Source organism: Amphiura filiformis, chromosome 7, assembly GCF_039555335.1.
Source record: "Amphiura filiformis chromosome 7, Afil_fr2py, whole genome shotgun sequence".
Classification (NCBI taxonomy): domain Eukaryota; kingdom Metazoa; phylum Echinodermata; class Ophiuroidea; order Amphilepidida; family Amphiuridae; genus Amphiura; species Amphiura filiformis.
This window is the reverse complement of record NC_092634.1, coordinates 6,285,687-6,304,484: the sequence shown is the minus strand read 5'-3', so window position 1 is coordinate 6,304,484 and position 18,798 is coordinate 6,285,687. Positions and strand designations below refer to the sequence as shown.

Sequence of the window (18,798 nt, the reverse complement as noted above, 5' to 3'; positions counted from 1 at the left end):
AATGAATAAATGCTATTACCTTAGATCAAAACATTTTGATGCTTTTAGCAAGATTTTGACCACTTCATTTTGATATACAAGTAGTTAATCAGCAATTTTACATAATAAATAATTGTTGAATGAATCCGTTATATGGGTAATAATAGTGTCCTGGGGTACCGCTTAAAGTTTTTGACAATTAATTTCCATTGGTAGAGACACTTCATTACACATGTCATGTATTATGCTGTATTCGTAAGTAACATTTCAGTATTTGTAGGTAAGAATTAGACTTTTGGTGGATATCGCAATCAAAACTTCATTTTATAAAGCACTTTGAATGTATTATTTTTTATGTGCGCTTATTGATACTTTAGACCCTATCATGTATTAATAATGTCGGTTCACAGCGGTTGAAAGAGGATTGAAGTAAGAAACAAAGGCACTAAAGTGACTTTAATTTGCTTAATTGCACACAAATCGCTTAAAACCGTTATTGCAGACTTCATGAAGTCCATCTTGGAGTCAGTTACGCCTTGTGGCCTTTTGTTTGAGGGCAACTACAATTAGCTTTATACCAGGGTCCATCAATGTGTTGTCTAGATCATGAGACAATGAGAACAGTCGTTTTTTCCATGGTATTCGTAGGTAACCTTAGCGAAAACGTCAAAAGTTACCTTCAAATAATTCAATTTGGACACAAATTACTCAGAAACCAGAAGGTCGGTAAACATTTAAAATGAAGCACACATGACAGTTGACAAATCCAAGTATTTATCCCTTCTAATCTTCTTTGAATCTGATTTTTCTTTCAAATGAGCAGACCGTCGTCTATTTCAGTACATATTTTTCACCAATTAAGCCGTATTCAGTTTTGCATGGTGGGCATGTATGTGAATTCACAACTTTCATTGACATATGATTTGATAGCAAACATACAGGCCTTTGTTATGTACCAATATGGGCATTGGCATGAATGGCGGTGTTTCACAATACTGTCATGATGTCAAATTGTATTCGTAGGTAACATTCGGTTACCGAAATTTACCTACTGAATACTTGCTTTTATTGTTGACATCTCAGAAATATTTAAACGCAGGCTATTGAAACTTGGTAGAAATAAAGAGTGTATTACCCTGCACCTATTGCTTAACTATTGTTTACTATTCTCTCACTTTGTGGAAATGGCACAGCTTTTAACATGTATTCGGAGGTAATGCATATTTTTTACCAAACCTACCTTTGTGCCATTTAGAATTTCTGGCAGCTAAACACAATAATAAAGATGTCCGAATGCAATGCATTTCAGTATTGGACATATCAAAGCTTGTATCAATTAAGCGCATTTATTAGTGATTTCCATTTTTAAAGATATATCTAGTGATATGAAAAATTGTATTCGTAGGTAATGTAAAAAATACCACTCAAAAATTATCACAAAAATTTATAATTATGTACAAATATGTGAAAAATTGAACAGGCAATCTTTGAATACACACCTTTCAGGAAATCAATTTAGATTCAATCCAATGACTTCTTTTCATAACTGATTTATATGTTTTTAAAATACTTCAAGAAATATTTTGAAAAAATGGGTAAAAATAGCATGTTTTGGGGTCTCTGTGTCTAAGTTTTTCACAGAAGGGGTCTTATTATATATGGCGAAGCGTATGATCAAGGCGAATAAACACAATACAAAAACGAATGCCAATTGATTAATACTTTTAAGTTATGGCCCTGAACATGCCGTGTACACTTTTCGTTGGATTCGACCATATGTGAAACTGGAAGTGGAGCTTTTGCAGCAGTTGGAAGGTTGTTGAATGCTAAAGCCCCAGATGTGTTGTGACAGAGAGATAAGACCAAATTTCCCTGAGAACCAGCTCTTGTCCAGTAACTATGAATGTCAGAAACAGTACCGTATTAAAAATATTGCACAGATTTAAGGGTAGACAGCCAGTAAGACTTTTGTAGACCATAATATTAAGGTGTTTCAAACGACGATCAAAAGTTTTCCCATCTCAGTCTTCTTAATAAAACATCAGTTGGAAAACGATGTGGGAAACCGAGAATGACTTTACCAGCAGTATTTTGAAGTATTTTCAATTTAGACAACTAGAGTATTGTTGGCATTACCCCATCACAATAATCAAAGTGTGGAATAATTAAAGATTTGTACAACATGACAAGAGGTTTTATTGGCAATACATTACGTACCATACCCTTCTTAGAAGACAAATACGCTTGTTGACTTTTAAGACCACTTTGTCAATATTTATACTCCAGGTAAGTGATGGGTCAAGCCAAACACCCAGATATTTAAATTTAAATCTGTTATAGACAAATCTGATTCCACACATTCCTACACCTCAATGGCAGCCATTGAAGAGGGCCATTTCACATGAAATGTGAAATGTCTTCAATCCGATGAGCCAGGGGTGGCAATCATGTTGCCATGCCCAGGTGCCAGCAAAAGGTAAATCAGGCCATATCACTACCAGCAAAATTTATTTCTCGACACCCCCCTAGGATCCAACAGCTAGGACGTTAAGGGCAAGGTCAACTGGAACTTAGAGGAAGTGATTGCGAGATCAGAACCGGGGATGGTCCCCCTTCTCTTTTCGAATAGTTCTGACACTTAAACGTGCACAGGGGTGACTCTTCTGTACACGGGACCAACAGCTTTACATGACTTTCTGAAACACAAGACACCGTTCATACACTACCTATATCTGCACATGCTAAGCAGTGAATGGGGGCGAGAAGGAATTCTACAAATAATATACTGTTTGAAGCAGAGTCTGCTTCAATCAAAGAAATTACCTATCTAACAGTGTTGGAGGACTCGGGACTCGGACTCGGCCTCGAGTCCGGACTCGAGTCCTTTTTGCAAGGACTCGGACTCGGACTTGGACTCGGGAGCTAAGGACTTGGACTCGGACTCAGACACGGACACCAAAGACTCGGGGACTCGGCTCCGAGTCCTCCTCGAGTCCGACAAAATAGGGTCTTTTAGGTCTTTTATTTTTGTTCATTGTAAACTTCCACTTGATCAATGATCACATCACATGATTAATCTAAATATTTTTGCATGCAAATAAATTCAGTTTCTAAATAAATGTACAACCAAAAAGCAAGATTGTTTTCAGTTATAGGCCTATTTTAATTGGTTAAATGGATTTTAATCATGATCGTTTGTTTTTATATGACTGCTTTGTTAGATGCAAATCTAGAATGTATATGAATAATAATACCTTGGGGCACTCAAGTTAAAATTTTGGTAGGTGTGTCCGTGCCAAACTTTGTGAACTAAGAACTGATTTGGGGGGAAAATAGGGGCTTGATGAACTGAAATTTCAACATTTTTGTGGAGGTCTGTGAACTAAAATTGGGCGAAATTATAGGCTTTGGAGCTAACAAATTCAAAATGTTTCCAAATTTGAGCTGAAGAGCTACAATTTTCAGAGTGTTAGGCTTAATGAACTGGAGCATGATGCAAATGGGGATCTTAAGGAACTGCAGGAGAGTCTGGAAAAGGGACTCTTGACCGCTGCACATACCATTACCACCTTTACACAGTGGCGTGGCGTCATGGGGGCACGGGGATGTGCCCACCGATCGATGGCAAAATTGAGAAAATCCTATAGTAAAAGTGCCAAAAATGGTTTGTGCCCCCCCCCCTCCATCAGACCCGGTGCCCGCCCCTCCTCAATATGATGACCCACGCTCGCCACTGCCTTTACATGTTAGTGATCCCTCACCCCGAATAATACTGCATAGGCCTACAGCCAGATCCAACACCCCTTCGTTTGCCACCTGAAGTTTGGTAGTGACATCATATTGCATCTTTTACCTCTTTAAAACACAAGCCTAATAAGTTAACTGCGAGTCTGTGATACTCTGTTTCCAAGGTATGCTATCTCAGGGGCTGAGCAAAAATTATGAGCATGGTGGGAAGGGAATATTGGGGGTAAGATTTTTTCTGGCCGGGTGGAACTAATATTTGGCAAACCGAGAGGGGGGAACAAATAATTTTTGGCACATATGGGGCACCTTTCAAAGAAAACACCCTAAAACGCTTATAGAAAACAGTACAGAAACGTTTACATTATATGCAATTTTCCTTATCGCTACGCTTTCGCATTATATATCTAAACCATTTAAGGTTTGTAAATTAGGATCTCAAAAAATGGCATGTGCAAAGGGGGAGCAAAGATTTATAGCAGGCCGTGGGAAGCAATTTTTGGCAGGCCGAGAGGGGATAAGCATTTTTTTGCTAATTCATCCATCCCCAGGCTCTGCATAATTATTGCACAGCCCCAAAACAATTCTAGGCATGCTAGGTGGGACAAGCAAATTATGTATTTACAAGAAAATAATATAGAACTAAAATTCTGGTTAAGTATAGGCCTATGTTGATAAAGTATTGGTGAAAACCTCGATGCTTGAATTTGATAAGGACTCGGACTCGGACTCGGACTCGAACATTGAGGACTCGGACTCGGACTCGGACTCGGACTCGGACATCAGAAATTGGCAGGGACTCGGACTCGGACTTGGACTCGGACACCAAGGACTCGGACTCGGACTCGGACTCGGATGACGAGGACTCGACTACAACACTGCTATCTAACCTCACACCAAGGATTCTCGAGTAATAATATACTATAGGATAAGCCACACGTTTGCCCAAATGAAGTCAGTCACACACTTCAATGCGCATTCATGCATGTGAAGGTATATGCGCTGTGTAGGAGGTTGACCTGTGGAAGAGGTGATGCATGTTTATGCCATCATTTCAAAAATTATTAAATGGCGAACAATGGATCGTTTCTTTCCATTCCTAACATGTTGTGAAAAACCAAGAAGCTGAGGAGTTAGCTCAATATGCTAGAAAAATATTATAACCGATGCCCCTATGTCAACTTTGGCTAAATAAGCTGTATTTTTGCTGGAAAGGGTCCAAATAATTTACAGTCGATGTGCGCCATCTTGGAAAAAAAGCTCGAAATAGACTTCCTCGACAGTCGTTCAAGATTCAGGAGATTTTAGCCTGACGATGTTAGACTTGATCAAGACGGAGTGTCGTTTGTACTGTATTGGTCTAAATGTGTACATTTCATACATAAAATTAGCTCAAAATTCAATAAAACAAGTAAAATATGGGTCTAATAATTATCTCAACTAACATAAAACTTGATAAAAATGGTATTTCTTTCTTAAAACAAAATAAACATACTTTCTAATTGCGTTACAATTGTACCTGTACTTGCAGATCTGGAACTAAGACTATTTGCGCACTGAAATGCCCTAGCAACTGTCAATCAAATACAGGCTAAGTCCTTTTGACCGATAAAGCAGTGACGCGCATCATAGCCGTTCACAAGCAAGTAAGTTTTAGGCTGCGCACTGAAATGCATAGCAACCGGCCTAGCAACCGTCAATCAAACTGCCGGCGAAGTGACTTCACTTTTTATACAGGGATAGAATACGAGTGTCACGGCTGACGGCTCACACTCTAGGTATGCTAGGTGAATTCAAATTTGCCATCAAACTGCATCATTTTATATATCAAATTAAAGCCCTTGAGTAAAGAAAGCCAAAACTGAAAACCTTGTCATAGCACTTTCGGTAGCAAAGTTACATCTTGTCAAAGATTGACTTTCATCAAAAAGTTTCTGCTAGCAAAATTCCCTAAAACAGCATTTCGGTGGTGTTTCTAGATTTTAGTCCCATGATGATAGCAGCTTTTTTTAATGGAACTGCTTTCAAAATCCCTCTAAAATTCCATGTGCGATTGTCTTATCACCATAAAAAATCATATATTTGGGTCAAGTGAAGTATAGAAAACATATTTATGTAGGTTTCCTTGACCAGCCTGTCCAATCTGTTCTTTTAAATTTCTATGTAAATATGTATTGTGTTTGGGCCCCGGTCTTGGCGAATTTGGCTGACTAGCAAATGTGTTAACTACTAAACTTGCCTCTCATACCTATTATTTTTTTTCTGTGAGATATATATGCCTTGGTGAAAATCAATGTTTTGGTCAAAAAAGGGGTCAAAAAGGGGCTATTTTAACCCAAAATTCATCTTCTGACAAAAGGGAAACATGGTTTGACAAAAACTTCCATCCTTTTCACATAACAATTCCAGTTTACTTATTTGCTGGGAGAAAGCACTTTTTTGTTATCGCTTGGGAAAAATCATTGTTTTGCCTAAAATGGGCCCAAAATGGCCGAAAAATGCAAAATTTGACCACATTTTTACCACCTTAAAATTTGAATTTTCATACAAAATTTCACAGATGTGTTAAAAATGATACATAATTAGACAATAATAACTGCGCACCATCTATTTTGAGGTCATTGTGTGAAATCGGAGGGTTTTGTTTTGGGCTGAGGTATTTTTCCGAGGGAGCGGTAGCTCCCGAGGAAATATACCGAGGCCCAAAACAAAACCCGGCAATTTCACACAATGACCTCAAAATAGATGGTGCAAAGTTATTATTGTCATTCATTACTGTCGTATCTAATATTTTGAACAAATCAAAATAGCATTTTATGTTATTTTATGCCATAAAACGCTGTTAAATATAACCAGTTTTAATCATTGTTATAACCTATAGATGTTTTTTACCCTACAAAAAAATCAACCAGGCGAATATAACATTCGCGCCGACAACAAGAGCTACCAATCACAGAAGCGCTTGACGGCATCGCGTGGGCGTGTGCGTTGCCATAACGCCAGTAGCTTATACATGCACGCCATCAGAAGTCATTGTTGCTCGTCCGAGTCATTGTGAGTTAATAATGACCTCGCAATTAGTGCGCGGTCAGGCAATCAATTTCTTTTGATTGGATTACAGGCTTCGCGTATTCAACAAAAATTAAGATTAAATTACAATGAAAACAAAAAATTGACAGGGGTCAGGGGGGCACAAAAATGATCAAGTCCCCCATGCACTCCTGCTATGCCTGGTAAGTCTTATCACAGAGAAAATGCTTGGCCCAATATTCCGACAGTAATTTCGTCATAACTTCACTTAATGCAGTGCCGTACTATTACGCTGACTTTCGTATTCGGCGAGGAGGACGATTTCGACCTCCTGGTTTGTTTACAAAAAGAGAGATAGACAAAAACCGTTCCGCTTGTCCAAACACTCAAGTATCAGAAGGATGGTCCACAATAGCGTGATTCACGTAACATGAATAGGGATTAAAAAGCTGTCACGTAGAACCATGTGCTTCTATTGTCCAATTTGCCATCAAGATTTCATATGGAAACAGTTCAGACCCAGTACACGATCATGTCAGAAATTAATATTTTGTTCTGGGTCTGATTATTCGGACTACACTAGCCCTAGAACTCTGGCCATAGTATCCGTTTTTACTTCCACTAGGGCCAGAGGAACTTCCATTGAAAAAATTGTTGGAGATGGTTGAACGCAACAGAACAAATAAATGATGAAAATTGACCTTTTCATTGTGTTCCTGGGTCACTTGGCATGTGTCATACCGTTACCGCAAGAGCTGTAAAATTCCATTTGAAAAAACATAGTTTTCACATTTATGCACAATTTCCCTACCTATAGAAATGAACCTCTATATTGACCATCATATTGCACCAATTTGTGTTACCTTCAATTCGACGATCCCTGTTGATTTGCTGTGAAAACGCTTGCATTTACTTGGAGGGCATTGCTTGGTTCTACAGTTATTTATATCATTGACATCATTTGACCTCTTGACCTGATGCGGCGAGGGCGCTTTGAATTTTTCCATTTGCAACCAGGCGGCGGATGACATGATCGAGCCGGCAACTCGTGAAACCGCCTCGGCCGTATGGCATTTTCCATATACTGTTAGTTTTGTGGGGTTCATTATCGAACCCCAACGGTTTTAGCTTGTATTTATATTATTTATCAACATAGGCCTATTTGTTTGTGATATTTCAAGCGTTTTAAAATTTCAAAATAATCCCATTCAATTACACGGTTGATGAAAATTTGCTGAATTTAGGGAATGCACGTCATACACCACCTGTTTGCAACAATCTTCCCTACCAAGAATGCTTTGCAGTCTATTACCATGATTACATGAGATTTTATGTGGTAGCTTGTGGGATACGATACATAGCCCATCATACGCTTAGTATTATGGGTAGGCATCGACCTCGTGAGGTCCTCGCCTCATCCCGGGCTCTTCATGTCCATTTTACTTTAGGGTGAATAAATAACGGAGTAGTGGATTAGGAATAGTAAATTAACATGAAACGTAAAACACCTGTATAAAACGAGAATAACTCATGCATGACCGACCGGCCGGCCGTCCGTTGGAATAAAAAATACACGCTGGATTGTCTTGGAACTCCAAATGCTTTAGTTACAAACAGAGATTGCGCTAGTAAAAAATGCATTTCAGCCCCTGCCAAAGTTCATTTTCGGACTCCCCGTAAAGTAGAATAGTCCAGATTATCGTAACCTTTGACATTGCCAATATCACACAAATGTCGTCTATTTCATGCCGTAAAGATGTATGAGCAAGTTTCTGAAGAATATTGGTAAGTTTAAAGGCCAGATATCAGGCTAACGAATATGATCTGCATATATATAGAAAGATCCGATCGTTGTCCGAACGTCAAAATTTGATAAATGGGCTATTTCATTATAAATGACACGTTCACAAAAATGGCTTTTATCATATCTGGTTGATATAATTAGGGTGATAATGCAGTGTTATTAACTTAATTCTAAGTATGCCACAAACTACAAGCTACATGAGCATTTTTACAGAATTCTGTCTATTTTTTGTATAAAAAATTGCCAAAAGGTACATTTTAACCCAATTTTGGAGTCCCATTTCATTTTGCCCATGTATTCTGAATTAATTCTTTGAAAAATTAGGTACATTCTATGGCAATGTGCTTGTTGCAATGAAAATATGATATGTGTGGAACATCATGCAAGTTGAATGGTGAAAATTGGTGCAAAATGTTAAAATTCAGAGATTCTTGCAAAATTGGCATTTTATGTTAAATAAAAAAATGAGTGTCCTCTCCAATTCATGCCTCCATTTTTGTTAACATTAAAGAGGAAATATAAACCCTTACCCTACCTGTATAATCTGTGTTATATTACCAATTGATGGGACAGGGCACTGATTGAGGAATTCATTTATTTTACATACAGTAGACCACTTGTTCTTGATACCACAGTTCCGCGTAAAAATTTGTCCTCTCAGAACTGAAGTTAATTACTAATTGTTGAAATAAGAAGGGTTATATCATAGAATGTGAAATTTGTAGAGGAAGAGTGGTCTTCCTTCTACCAAGGTGGCACATGATTTGGTATTTGTTGCATTTTTTTTTTTTGTATCCACGATTCTGTTTGCAATTTAACAAATGTCCTCTCCAGCACAATTATGTCATTTCCATGAATTGGTAAACAAACTAAAAAATAAAAATTTCAAAGAGCCAAACCTACAAGAAATTTTTGCATTTTATTGCAAATTATGCTTACAAACCACTTTAGTGTTCAAATTATTGTTCAGTTGTTGAGAACACATATGATATTATTCTGCATTGAACTTCGGTTAGCTAAAAATTGCAATATTCCTAATTTAACCAGAATATTAACCCTGTTTGTAGTGGATTTTAAATGCTGGGGATCTTTTATGCAATAATATTGATGCAGCTATTTCTAAAGTTAAAGTATGCTTTATTATGTGTTAAAAAATGTGTCCTATCCAGAACAAATGACACAGGAGGGGTCTTTTATTTTAGGTTTTCCATGACTAGTACAACAGATTGACGCAGAATACTCACTTATGCATCAGTGTAGCTATTGGGCAGGACAAAATGACTATTTCATGAATTTTTCATGTGATGATAAAGTTTATCCTTAAAAATATGTAGTAATTTTGCACCATTTATCTGGATTAGTATCAATTTACTAATTGTTTTATATTGAAACTGGCATATTTAAGACACTGAAGTGTAAAGGAACATACAATAATTATTACAGACTAAATATGAATAAGTATGAACCCAATGTTGGTTACATATAATCTTTCAAAGTTGTGTATTAAATTGTTTAAAAAAATGTCCCCTCCAGACGGCAGCTATGTTTTACACAGCAAAAAATTCAATTTAATTTTTTAATGGTTCCTGAGGGTTTGACGCTCTAATATTTTGAGAATTATTGACACACCATCTGAACTTTGAAATGATAATGAATTTGCATGAAATAAATGAGTTTGAATTTTGACCCCTTTTGGGACTCAATGTTGTCATTTATAATGAAATAGCCCAAATGTCAATGGTACAATTCTAAGCACGTGAAAGTCGTGGGGTCATTTCTCAACACAATACCTGTCAGAGGATAATTTACATAGGCACAAAAGACCGTGTTCATCTACCGTTACTCAGCCAAACATGGCAGAGTAGGTCCCGGATGGTCGTACATGTTCCTATCTCCACAACGTTATACCTTTCCAACAAGGAAAGAGATACAAAAGGCGAACGTCCAGACTACACTTAATGTAGCAATACAGTAGAAGATTGGTTTTGGTGTCAAATTGTTTCTGAGAAGTTCTCTCTTACAATAAACAACAATTCATGTTAATAGAATTAATTTGAAATGTTTATTATTATGCCTGTCCTTATTTTATAATTTTAAGCTTACTGCGATTTTTACAAATACACTGAGCCAGTACTTACGATCTAAATACACGTTACATCTCTGTATTCACGTTCACTTTAGTCTAAACATTTGAAGAAGACGGTGAATTGCAGCATTTTTCAAATATATCATGTATATCGAGGTTTATACAGTTGTAATGGTTGTTTTTGTAAAATCAGCGTACTTTTTTCGGCATATTAAATATTCACTAACTTAGGTGGTCAATTTACTTCTCAGTGTTTCTTGAAAGTTTTTGAAATTTTCCCAAACCAAACGAACAACTTCTGCGATTGAAATAAGTTAATTATTTTAGCACCCTAAAATAAATTTGGAATAAAATAATATTTGATTTGGATATATGAGCAACATATTCATTATGAAAATTTGACGTTATTTTAGTGCAGTATTTTACGTATATTTTTCACAAATAAAACTGGTCATTTAACAGTCTCTTCCACAAAATCGGAAGTCGATGCCTTTGCACTGCACTGATTGCCAGAAAACCAGAAATGGAAAAACAGAAAATCTATGTACGCTGACAATTTCAAGCTGGAGATGAAAAGTTAGGTCTGCAGGCTAAATTAAGACATGTTTTCTACATTATATCAGTCGGTAAGTTATCAAAGATTTGGTACCAATATTACAGCTTCTGTTGTCTTCACAGCATGATGAGCATGCACAGCTCAGGGGACTATGTGTAGGAGTATTTTGACAAAACATCATGACACTCAAGCTTTAAGCTTATTTAATAGCTCGAGATATCTAAAATACAGGTTTGCATTTACTATAATGTTTTCCAAGGTGACAGCGTTAACCATTGCGTATACATGCGCGACATCAAGCGTGTGCATTGGACCTTGTGCAAAATAATATGCGCTGGACGGGTAGCATTAGCCATTACGCTTAATTTGAAAAGGAAATCTGAATAACAGTAGTAATAAAAGGTTTATTCAGATTTCCTTTTACCATGTTTACAAATTAAGCGTAGTAGGCCTGCTAGCCGTCCAGCGCGTATTATTTGCACAAGGTCCAATGCACATGCTTGACGTCGCGCACGTATATACATACGACGATACGTGATGGTTAAGCTGTCAAAAAATCTGAATAAAACTTTATCTAACATTTTCTTGCTGTATTTCAGCTGGGGCGTCATAGGTAGAAAACCATTGACGGACAATATAAATGCGTGATCTGTTCATGACTTCAGGCCATCAATTCTATAAATCACACCATGTCCATTGAACTTGAAGTGAGATAGAATTGAATAGCTGCGTGTACGTCACAACAGAAACACAATAGAAATTAGCATCTCATGAATGCACAACCAATCTTTACTTTAGAAATAAGACTGGCCCCGGGGGGGCCACTCAAATATAATGATGTAAGCATGCGTGACCAAAAAACGTGTGAAAGGGGGGTGTTTTTTTGGTTGAGCATGTTACAGCAGCGTGTGACGCGTTAAGGGGGTAAAAACGCTGATTTTCACGAAAAGGGTAGTTTTAAAATTGTTTGTAACGCATTTAGGGTACCATTTTAATCCGCTTTTCAAATCTGCTGACACTCCGATTCCGGAAAGTTTATTCACTCGCCGGAATTCCCCGTTCATAGAAATGTTTACAGTATACTGATACTCCATGTTATGCAAATATTTCATGACGTGTTACATGTGAGTTAATCATGGCCTCGTACTTCTATGTAAAATACCGTTTAGAATAAAAAACATGCATATTCATAAATGACGTCATATAAAATTTGATGGGTATATAGTTCAGTGGACAGACGAAAATATATCGTGTGTTGGCCTACTCGCCGACATCATCCTAAATTTCAAAAAGATTTTCAGGACTTTATAGATTCCTCATGCATTATTTTACTACTGTAGTAGATTTGTGAGTTTTCTCCACTGAAAAATGTAAACCTTTTGAAAATTTGCGGTAGAAAGCATGGAATGGGCACACGATACCGGGACACGATAATCAACTTTAGGTGCCGAATTCGCCAAATTTAAACGTTGTTTCTGTATAAATAACGCTGTAGGCCTATATTGATATTTTATATTCTCACGAAACTACTTTATACGAGAAGCCAGCAGATTCACGTAACAAGCTACGAATCTGAAGGCCTCATACACTCTGAATTCATTATTTAGGCCTATGTATTAAAGTGGTATAGTATACCCACTGGGCTGGGGTCATATCTAAGAAGGGTAGACTTGTTCAATGACATGTTAGTCCAAAAATTGTTCTCAAGTTGTCAAAATCCATCAAAACTTGTAAAGTGCATGGGTCAAATTTATACACAAACTTGTCCAGGGGTCAAAATTAGACAAAAACTTGTTTCGGGGGTCAAAATTAGCTAAAAACTTGTTTAGGGGTCAAAATTAGACAAAAACTTGTTTAGGGGTCAAATTTTTGGGAAAAGCTAAAAAACTTGCTTAGGGGTCATTTTGCTCACAGAGAAAAACTTGTTTAGGGGGTGTTCAAAAAAAATTTGGTCACGCATGCGTACACTGTCATATTTGAGTGGCCCCCCCGGGAGACTGGCCCACATTTAGACATACCGGTAATGAGCTCGTAGCTAGCATACATGTGTATGGCTTGCAGCCTTAATACTGTAAAATATTACTTTTACAATTACCATAATGTTTTGCAGATTTCTTAAGCGTTAGTTCCCGCCTGTTACGCCTGTATGCACACAAAGTCAAGCGTGGCCCAGCCTAGATTCAATTTGGTCATGTGCGGATTTAGAGGAGGGCGCAGCCGGCCCGTGCCCTACCCCCCTTTTGGCAGATCAAAAAAAAGAAAAGGAAAAATGAAAACGGAACAACGTAAAAAGAAAGAAAGAAAGAAAATCTTCGGGCCTATAATAAATCTGTAGTGAGTATCGTACGCCGGGATGGCACTCTCAATCAACCTAGAAATAATTTGCCAGAATCAGCCTACCCCGAATTGCCCATAGATTAGGGCCTATAAAGCGTCGGCGCATAAGATATCTGTGGAATTGCTCGATTAGGCTGCCCTCACCGGTGTTGTAAACTCTTAACCAATAGCAAGCCATTGCTTGGCGCCTAGGCGAAGTCAGGTTTCACTCATTTTTTACACTGCTTTTGCACCATCTTGCTCAGGGCTGTCAACTCTCACGCATTGGCCGTGAGTCTCACGCATTGGGTCACTTTCTCACGGTCTCACGCCAAGGTAGTATAATCTCACGCCTAGGTAGTAAATCTCACGCAAGAAGCTGGAAAATGAGTAAAATCTCACGCATCGCCATAAATAATTTGTTGCTTGTTTTGATTTCAGTGTTATTAAAACAAAAATGGGCCAGACATAGTAACGAAAAATACCCCAAAATAGGCCCGTCTAAGCGTGTTAAAATGCCCAAACCCCTGCCAGGGCTTCGCCCCTGGACCCCACCACTAGGGGCCGTTAAGCGGACCCCTTGATATTGGGTCACATTTTCAGGAGCGCCCCCCTCTCTCGAAATCCTGGATCCGCCCCTGAATTCAGTGATTGATGCAAATGTTTCATCACTTGTTTTATGAGCATGATGGGTCTAGTTATTATTGTTATTTTTGTTTTCTTTTTCTGTAGGTGCATGTAGGGCTGTTTGAGTTTCCTGCATTATGTAGTACAGCCATCAAAAGAAGAACAGAACCTTGAAGTGTCTCCTTACAATTAGATAGCTATATTGGAAAGGCTCTACAATTGATCATCAAGTTATGAATTGAATTGGCATTCCTCAACACAAGTGGTGAAAATGGATCAAAGTAAGACTCAAGAATCGGATACTCCAGAGCATGGGGTTATCAAGGAGGGCTCTGTACATGTAACTTTGGATGAAAAATCAAAAGCTTCAACAGGAGATGCGGAGTGTAATAAAAACAATGGCACTGCTGTTGAGATGCAAGACGCAGCAGATGATTCAGTAGCGGAGAATCAAAAAGATGAAGAAAATGATACAGAAGAAAGTAAACAATCACATGACTTGTCAGTTGATACAGGAAAGTCACATGACTTGTCAGGTGATACAGGTGATTTGGCTTTTGATTTGAGTCATGAATCATGTGATCTAACGCTAGAAAAACATGGAAGAGAAGATGTTTCGGGAACAGATGCAATTCATGATCGGGCTCATGATCTGAGTCGGGCTCATGACCCACTTGAAGAAAAACAAGTGAATATGACTCTGGATCAGGGTAAAGAAACTTATTTTGAAACTTCTGAGGAAAAGGTTGTTGCAGAAGACAACATTGTTGAGAGACAAATCATGATAAATAACTCAACGGAGAAAGAAGTAAACAAAGATGTTGTTGATATCGGTAAGATTGAAGATGAACAAGACGATGATGAGACATGTGACACACAAGAAAATAATAATAAAAAAACAAACAAACGTAGATCCAGAAGACAAACACCAAGCTGGAGTACTTTATTGTTTAGGCCTCCAGAAAAAACAAAATCTGAACTCAAAAAATCAAGAAAGGCAAAAAGTGTTGTCAATGTACGCTATGTGTGTAGATATTGCAGGAAAACTTACAGTACCCCAGGCAGTGTGAAAGACCATATGTACATCCATGCAGGCAAGAAGCGGTATCAGTGTCAATTTTGTGGGGAGACATTTATGCATCGAAAAGAAAGAAACACTCACATAATTGTAGATCACGATCAGGACCAAACAGAATTGAAATATGATAGTGAGATGCAGTACCCATCTAAAGAAACAGTTTGGCATTGCGATGAATGTGATTTGATATTTAAAACACTGAAACGTCTTCGTGATCATCTAGCCCAGGAACATCCTGATTTGATATGTAACCGATTTGAAGCAAGTTTAGACAGTGCATGTGGGGAAGCTGGTGAAAAGGAAGTAGTTCCAAAGAGAATGCCAAAGAAGCAGCCAAAAGTCTTGCAACAAAAGATCAAAGTAGAGCAAGAGGAAATTAAAGAAAATCCCATTTTGTGGAGGTGTAATTTATGCACCAATCAAAGGCAATTTCTGAGTGCTAGGGAGCTCAGAAAGCATATGACGAGAGCACATGTTCATGCAGTTGGTGAGCAGTTGACGGCAAACTTTGGCATCCTTTCAATGGAACTAGGAAATTTGTCATTGTCTTGTGGTAAAACTCTTGATTTGCTTGAGAAATTGATGACATTATGCCAAAAAGAGAGTAGTGAGGAGGGTGTGAGTACTAGAGGGTATGATGCTGATTATGGTGTACAACTAGGAAATAGTACAGAAGTAGATGAAAATGACGATGATGGTTGTCAAGATGATGATGATGATGGTAATGATGACGATGATGAAGACTACATAAGTGTTGCTTTCGAAAAAAGAGTTAGACCTCCAAAGTCGACCATGCATCACAAGAAGAGTAATAGCAAATCAGCTCATATTGCCAAGAAAAAATACAAGGGTACTGGCATCAGATATAGGTGTTCTTATTGTAAGAAAACCTTTGGCCGTGTTAGCACACTAAGAGATCACCTGTATTTACACTCGGGTGAAAAACGATTCAAATGTCCTCACTGCGAATTGTATCTCATGAACCGTGGAGCGGTGCATCATCACGTGAAAAATGAGCACCAGGGAATGCCGTTTGATGATGCTGAATTTAGTCAGCGACAACGACCATCTCAAGAAGTTGTTTGGCTATGTGATGTTTGTGATTCGACATCTGAGAAACTTTATCAACTCAAATCGCATGTTAAGGTGGAGCATAAACGAGAGGATTGCGATGTTTTTGAGGCCAAGTTTAGAACGCAGCTGAAACGAGATATGAAACTTTTACCATTGAAATGGAGATCAGAGGTAATGGATTCTGAATTAGTAACTAACAATGAGAACCAAGGTTACCATAGTAACGATAGGGATAAAGTTTGCGGAGATGAGTCAGGCGATTCAAATGACACTATTGATGTGTCGCTGAAAGCTACAGATGAGGTTGACGAGAATGAGAAAACAGAGTGTGACCGGAATGCAGGGTCATCTATTGATTTGATTGATGAAGAAAGTGAAGCATGCCTAACCAAAATGTACAAAAGAAAGGTGGGATTTAGATGTAGGTACTGCCAAAAAATATACACGACGGTAAGCTCTGTAAGAGATCATCTTTATGTGCACACAGATGAAAAACGCTACAAATGCTTGTATTGCGATATACCAATTAAAGCACGCGGTTCGTTATCAAACCACATGAGGCAGTACCATGCTGATGCACCACCAATTTTAGAAACATCGCAGAAAGAGAAACAAAAACCGGCAAAGGAAATGGTCTGGGTATGTACGTACTGCGCCAAATCATTTCCAACTTTAGCACGTGTTCGAGTTCATACGTTAGAACAGCACGGAGTATCTAGGTGTAGCATATTTGAAGTCAGTTTCAGCGATGAATTTGAAAGTAAAGTCAGTTGGTGCATTCCAAGTGTGCCAAAGCGAGTTGCTCAAGAATTAGTGAAAAAAGTTGACGATAACAATTGGACATATAAAATGCCGGACGACTGTGACTACATCTGCAAGTATTGCGACCATATTTCGGCTCGTGTTTCAACTTTGAAAGACCACTTGTGTTCCTTACATGCTGAGAATCCAAGCTATAAATGCTTCTATTGTGATCAAGTATTCAAGAATCGTGCAATGCGAAGTAACCATTGTAGAGATTTACATCCTAAAGAGGTCAGGCACAAGAAGAATCTCGGAAAAGAATCGTGGCAAATCTTACCATCACAAATGCTGGTGTGGGAATGTATGGAGTGCAAACAAATGTTCAATGTAGTAAACAGACTACGCTATCATATGAAAGAAAGTCATAATTCTGCTGATTGCAAGACATTCACAGCTGGCTTGAAGGAGCGTGAAGATCTGACTAGCGGTAACCTAGCTCCTAGTTTTGATTGTAAATTCTGTGGCAAGTCCTACGATTGCCCGAGTAAAGTTCAAAGACATGAAACGACGTTGCATCGGCTGAAAATCCCGCGCTATCGTTGCGACATCTGCAGGAAGACATTTCAGACGGATAAAAGTTTGTTAACGCACAAGAACAAGTTTCACGCTGATTGGGTTTCTGATGAAAAGCCTGATCCATCGGCGTTAACAGACATGCGAATCCAACATTTGTGCAAATACTGCGGTAAAGTATTTGACCGAAAATGCACGCTGACATTTCATGAAAAAGTTCACAGTCAAGGGAGGAAATTTCATTGTAATCAATGTCCAAGGCGATTCCTTAGCCAGCACGTGCTCTCAAAACATCAAAAGAGGGTTCATATTAATCCACCAGCAAAACCAAAGAAAGATCATCTCTGTCAGTATTGTGGTAAGTCATTTACACAACAGAAAGTTCTTGATAGTCACGTCAATATCCATCTTGGAATCAGACCATTCCAATGCAAAGCTTGCCATCACACATTTCCGAGTCGACGGAGACTTTCTAAACACATCTGGGCAACGAAATGCAAACAAATGCTTGGTAACCGGGATAAGAAGGTATTACAGCATAAAAATGTCGGACAAAACCCTAGTGGATCAAGTTCAAAGAAGCATAAGAATATATCCGCACCGACTGCATCCGCACCTGATAGGCCGGAGGGCTTGATAGAATTACCCTCTCAGCAACGGCGTGATCATGAACAAGACGATCACAGTCTGTCCCATGCAATATCAATGGCTAATAATGTAATTGATCAGTCTCCACCTGTACATGTTGACTTTAGACAGGCGTGGGCTGTCCCTGAACACCATCAGCTAGCAAGTGTGTACATGCCTGTTACACAGTGGCGTAACTAGTGTGTTACGGTTTGACCCAAGGTGAATTTTAGAAAGCCTGTAGCCTTTACCCGTCACCTGTACATGTTGACTTGACACAGGCTTGGGCTGTCCCTGAACACCATCAGCTAGCAAGTGTGTACATGCCTGTTACACAGTGGTACGGGTGTTTGACCCGACAGTCTTGTGATCTTGTCTCATTCAATATCAATGGCTTGGTGTTTGTGGTTAGAATTGGATGATAACAAATAGATGGGGAGTATGATTGACAGTGTGTGTTAGAGACAAAGTCCTGCTCAAAATCCAAAGTACATAGTTGGTAATTTTACTTGGGCTTTCGCGATCAATAAACTGGTAGATCTCATTACAATTATGCCAAG

General features: G+C 38.4%; 1 protein-coding gene across 1 annotated transcript; it reads left to right on the top strand.

Annotated features, from left to right (window-relative positions):
• Positions 1-11,106: 11,106 nt before the first annotated feature.
• Positions 11,107-18,493, top strand: LOC140156680 (uncharacterized). The gene is made up of 2 exons (XM_072179618.1): positions 11,107-11,269; positions 14,248-18,493. The coding sequence occupies exon 2, from the start codon at positions 14,414-14,416 to the stop codon at positions 18,437-18,439; it is 4,026 nt and encodes a 1,341-aa protein (XP_072035719.1). The 5' UTR covers positions 11,107-11,269; positions 14,248-14,413; the 3' UTR covers positions 18,440-18,493.
• Positions 18,494-18,798: the final 305 nt, after the last annotated feature.

Coding starts and splice junctions, on each gene's coding strand:
- LOC140156680 (XM_072179618.1), top strand. CDS start 14,414: ATGGATCAAAGTAAGACTCAAGAATCGGATACTCCAGAGCATGGGGTT.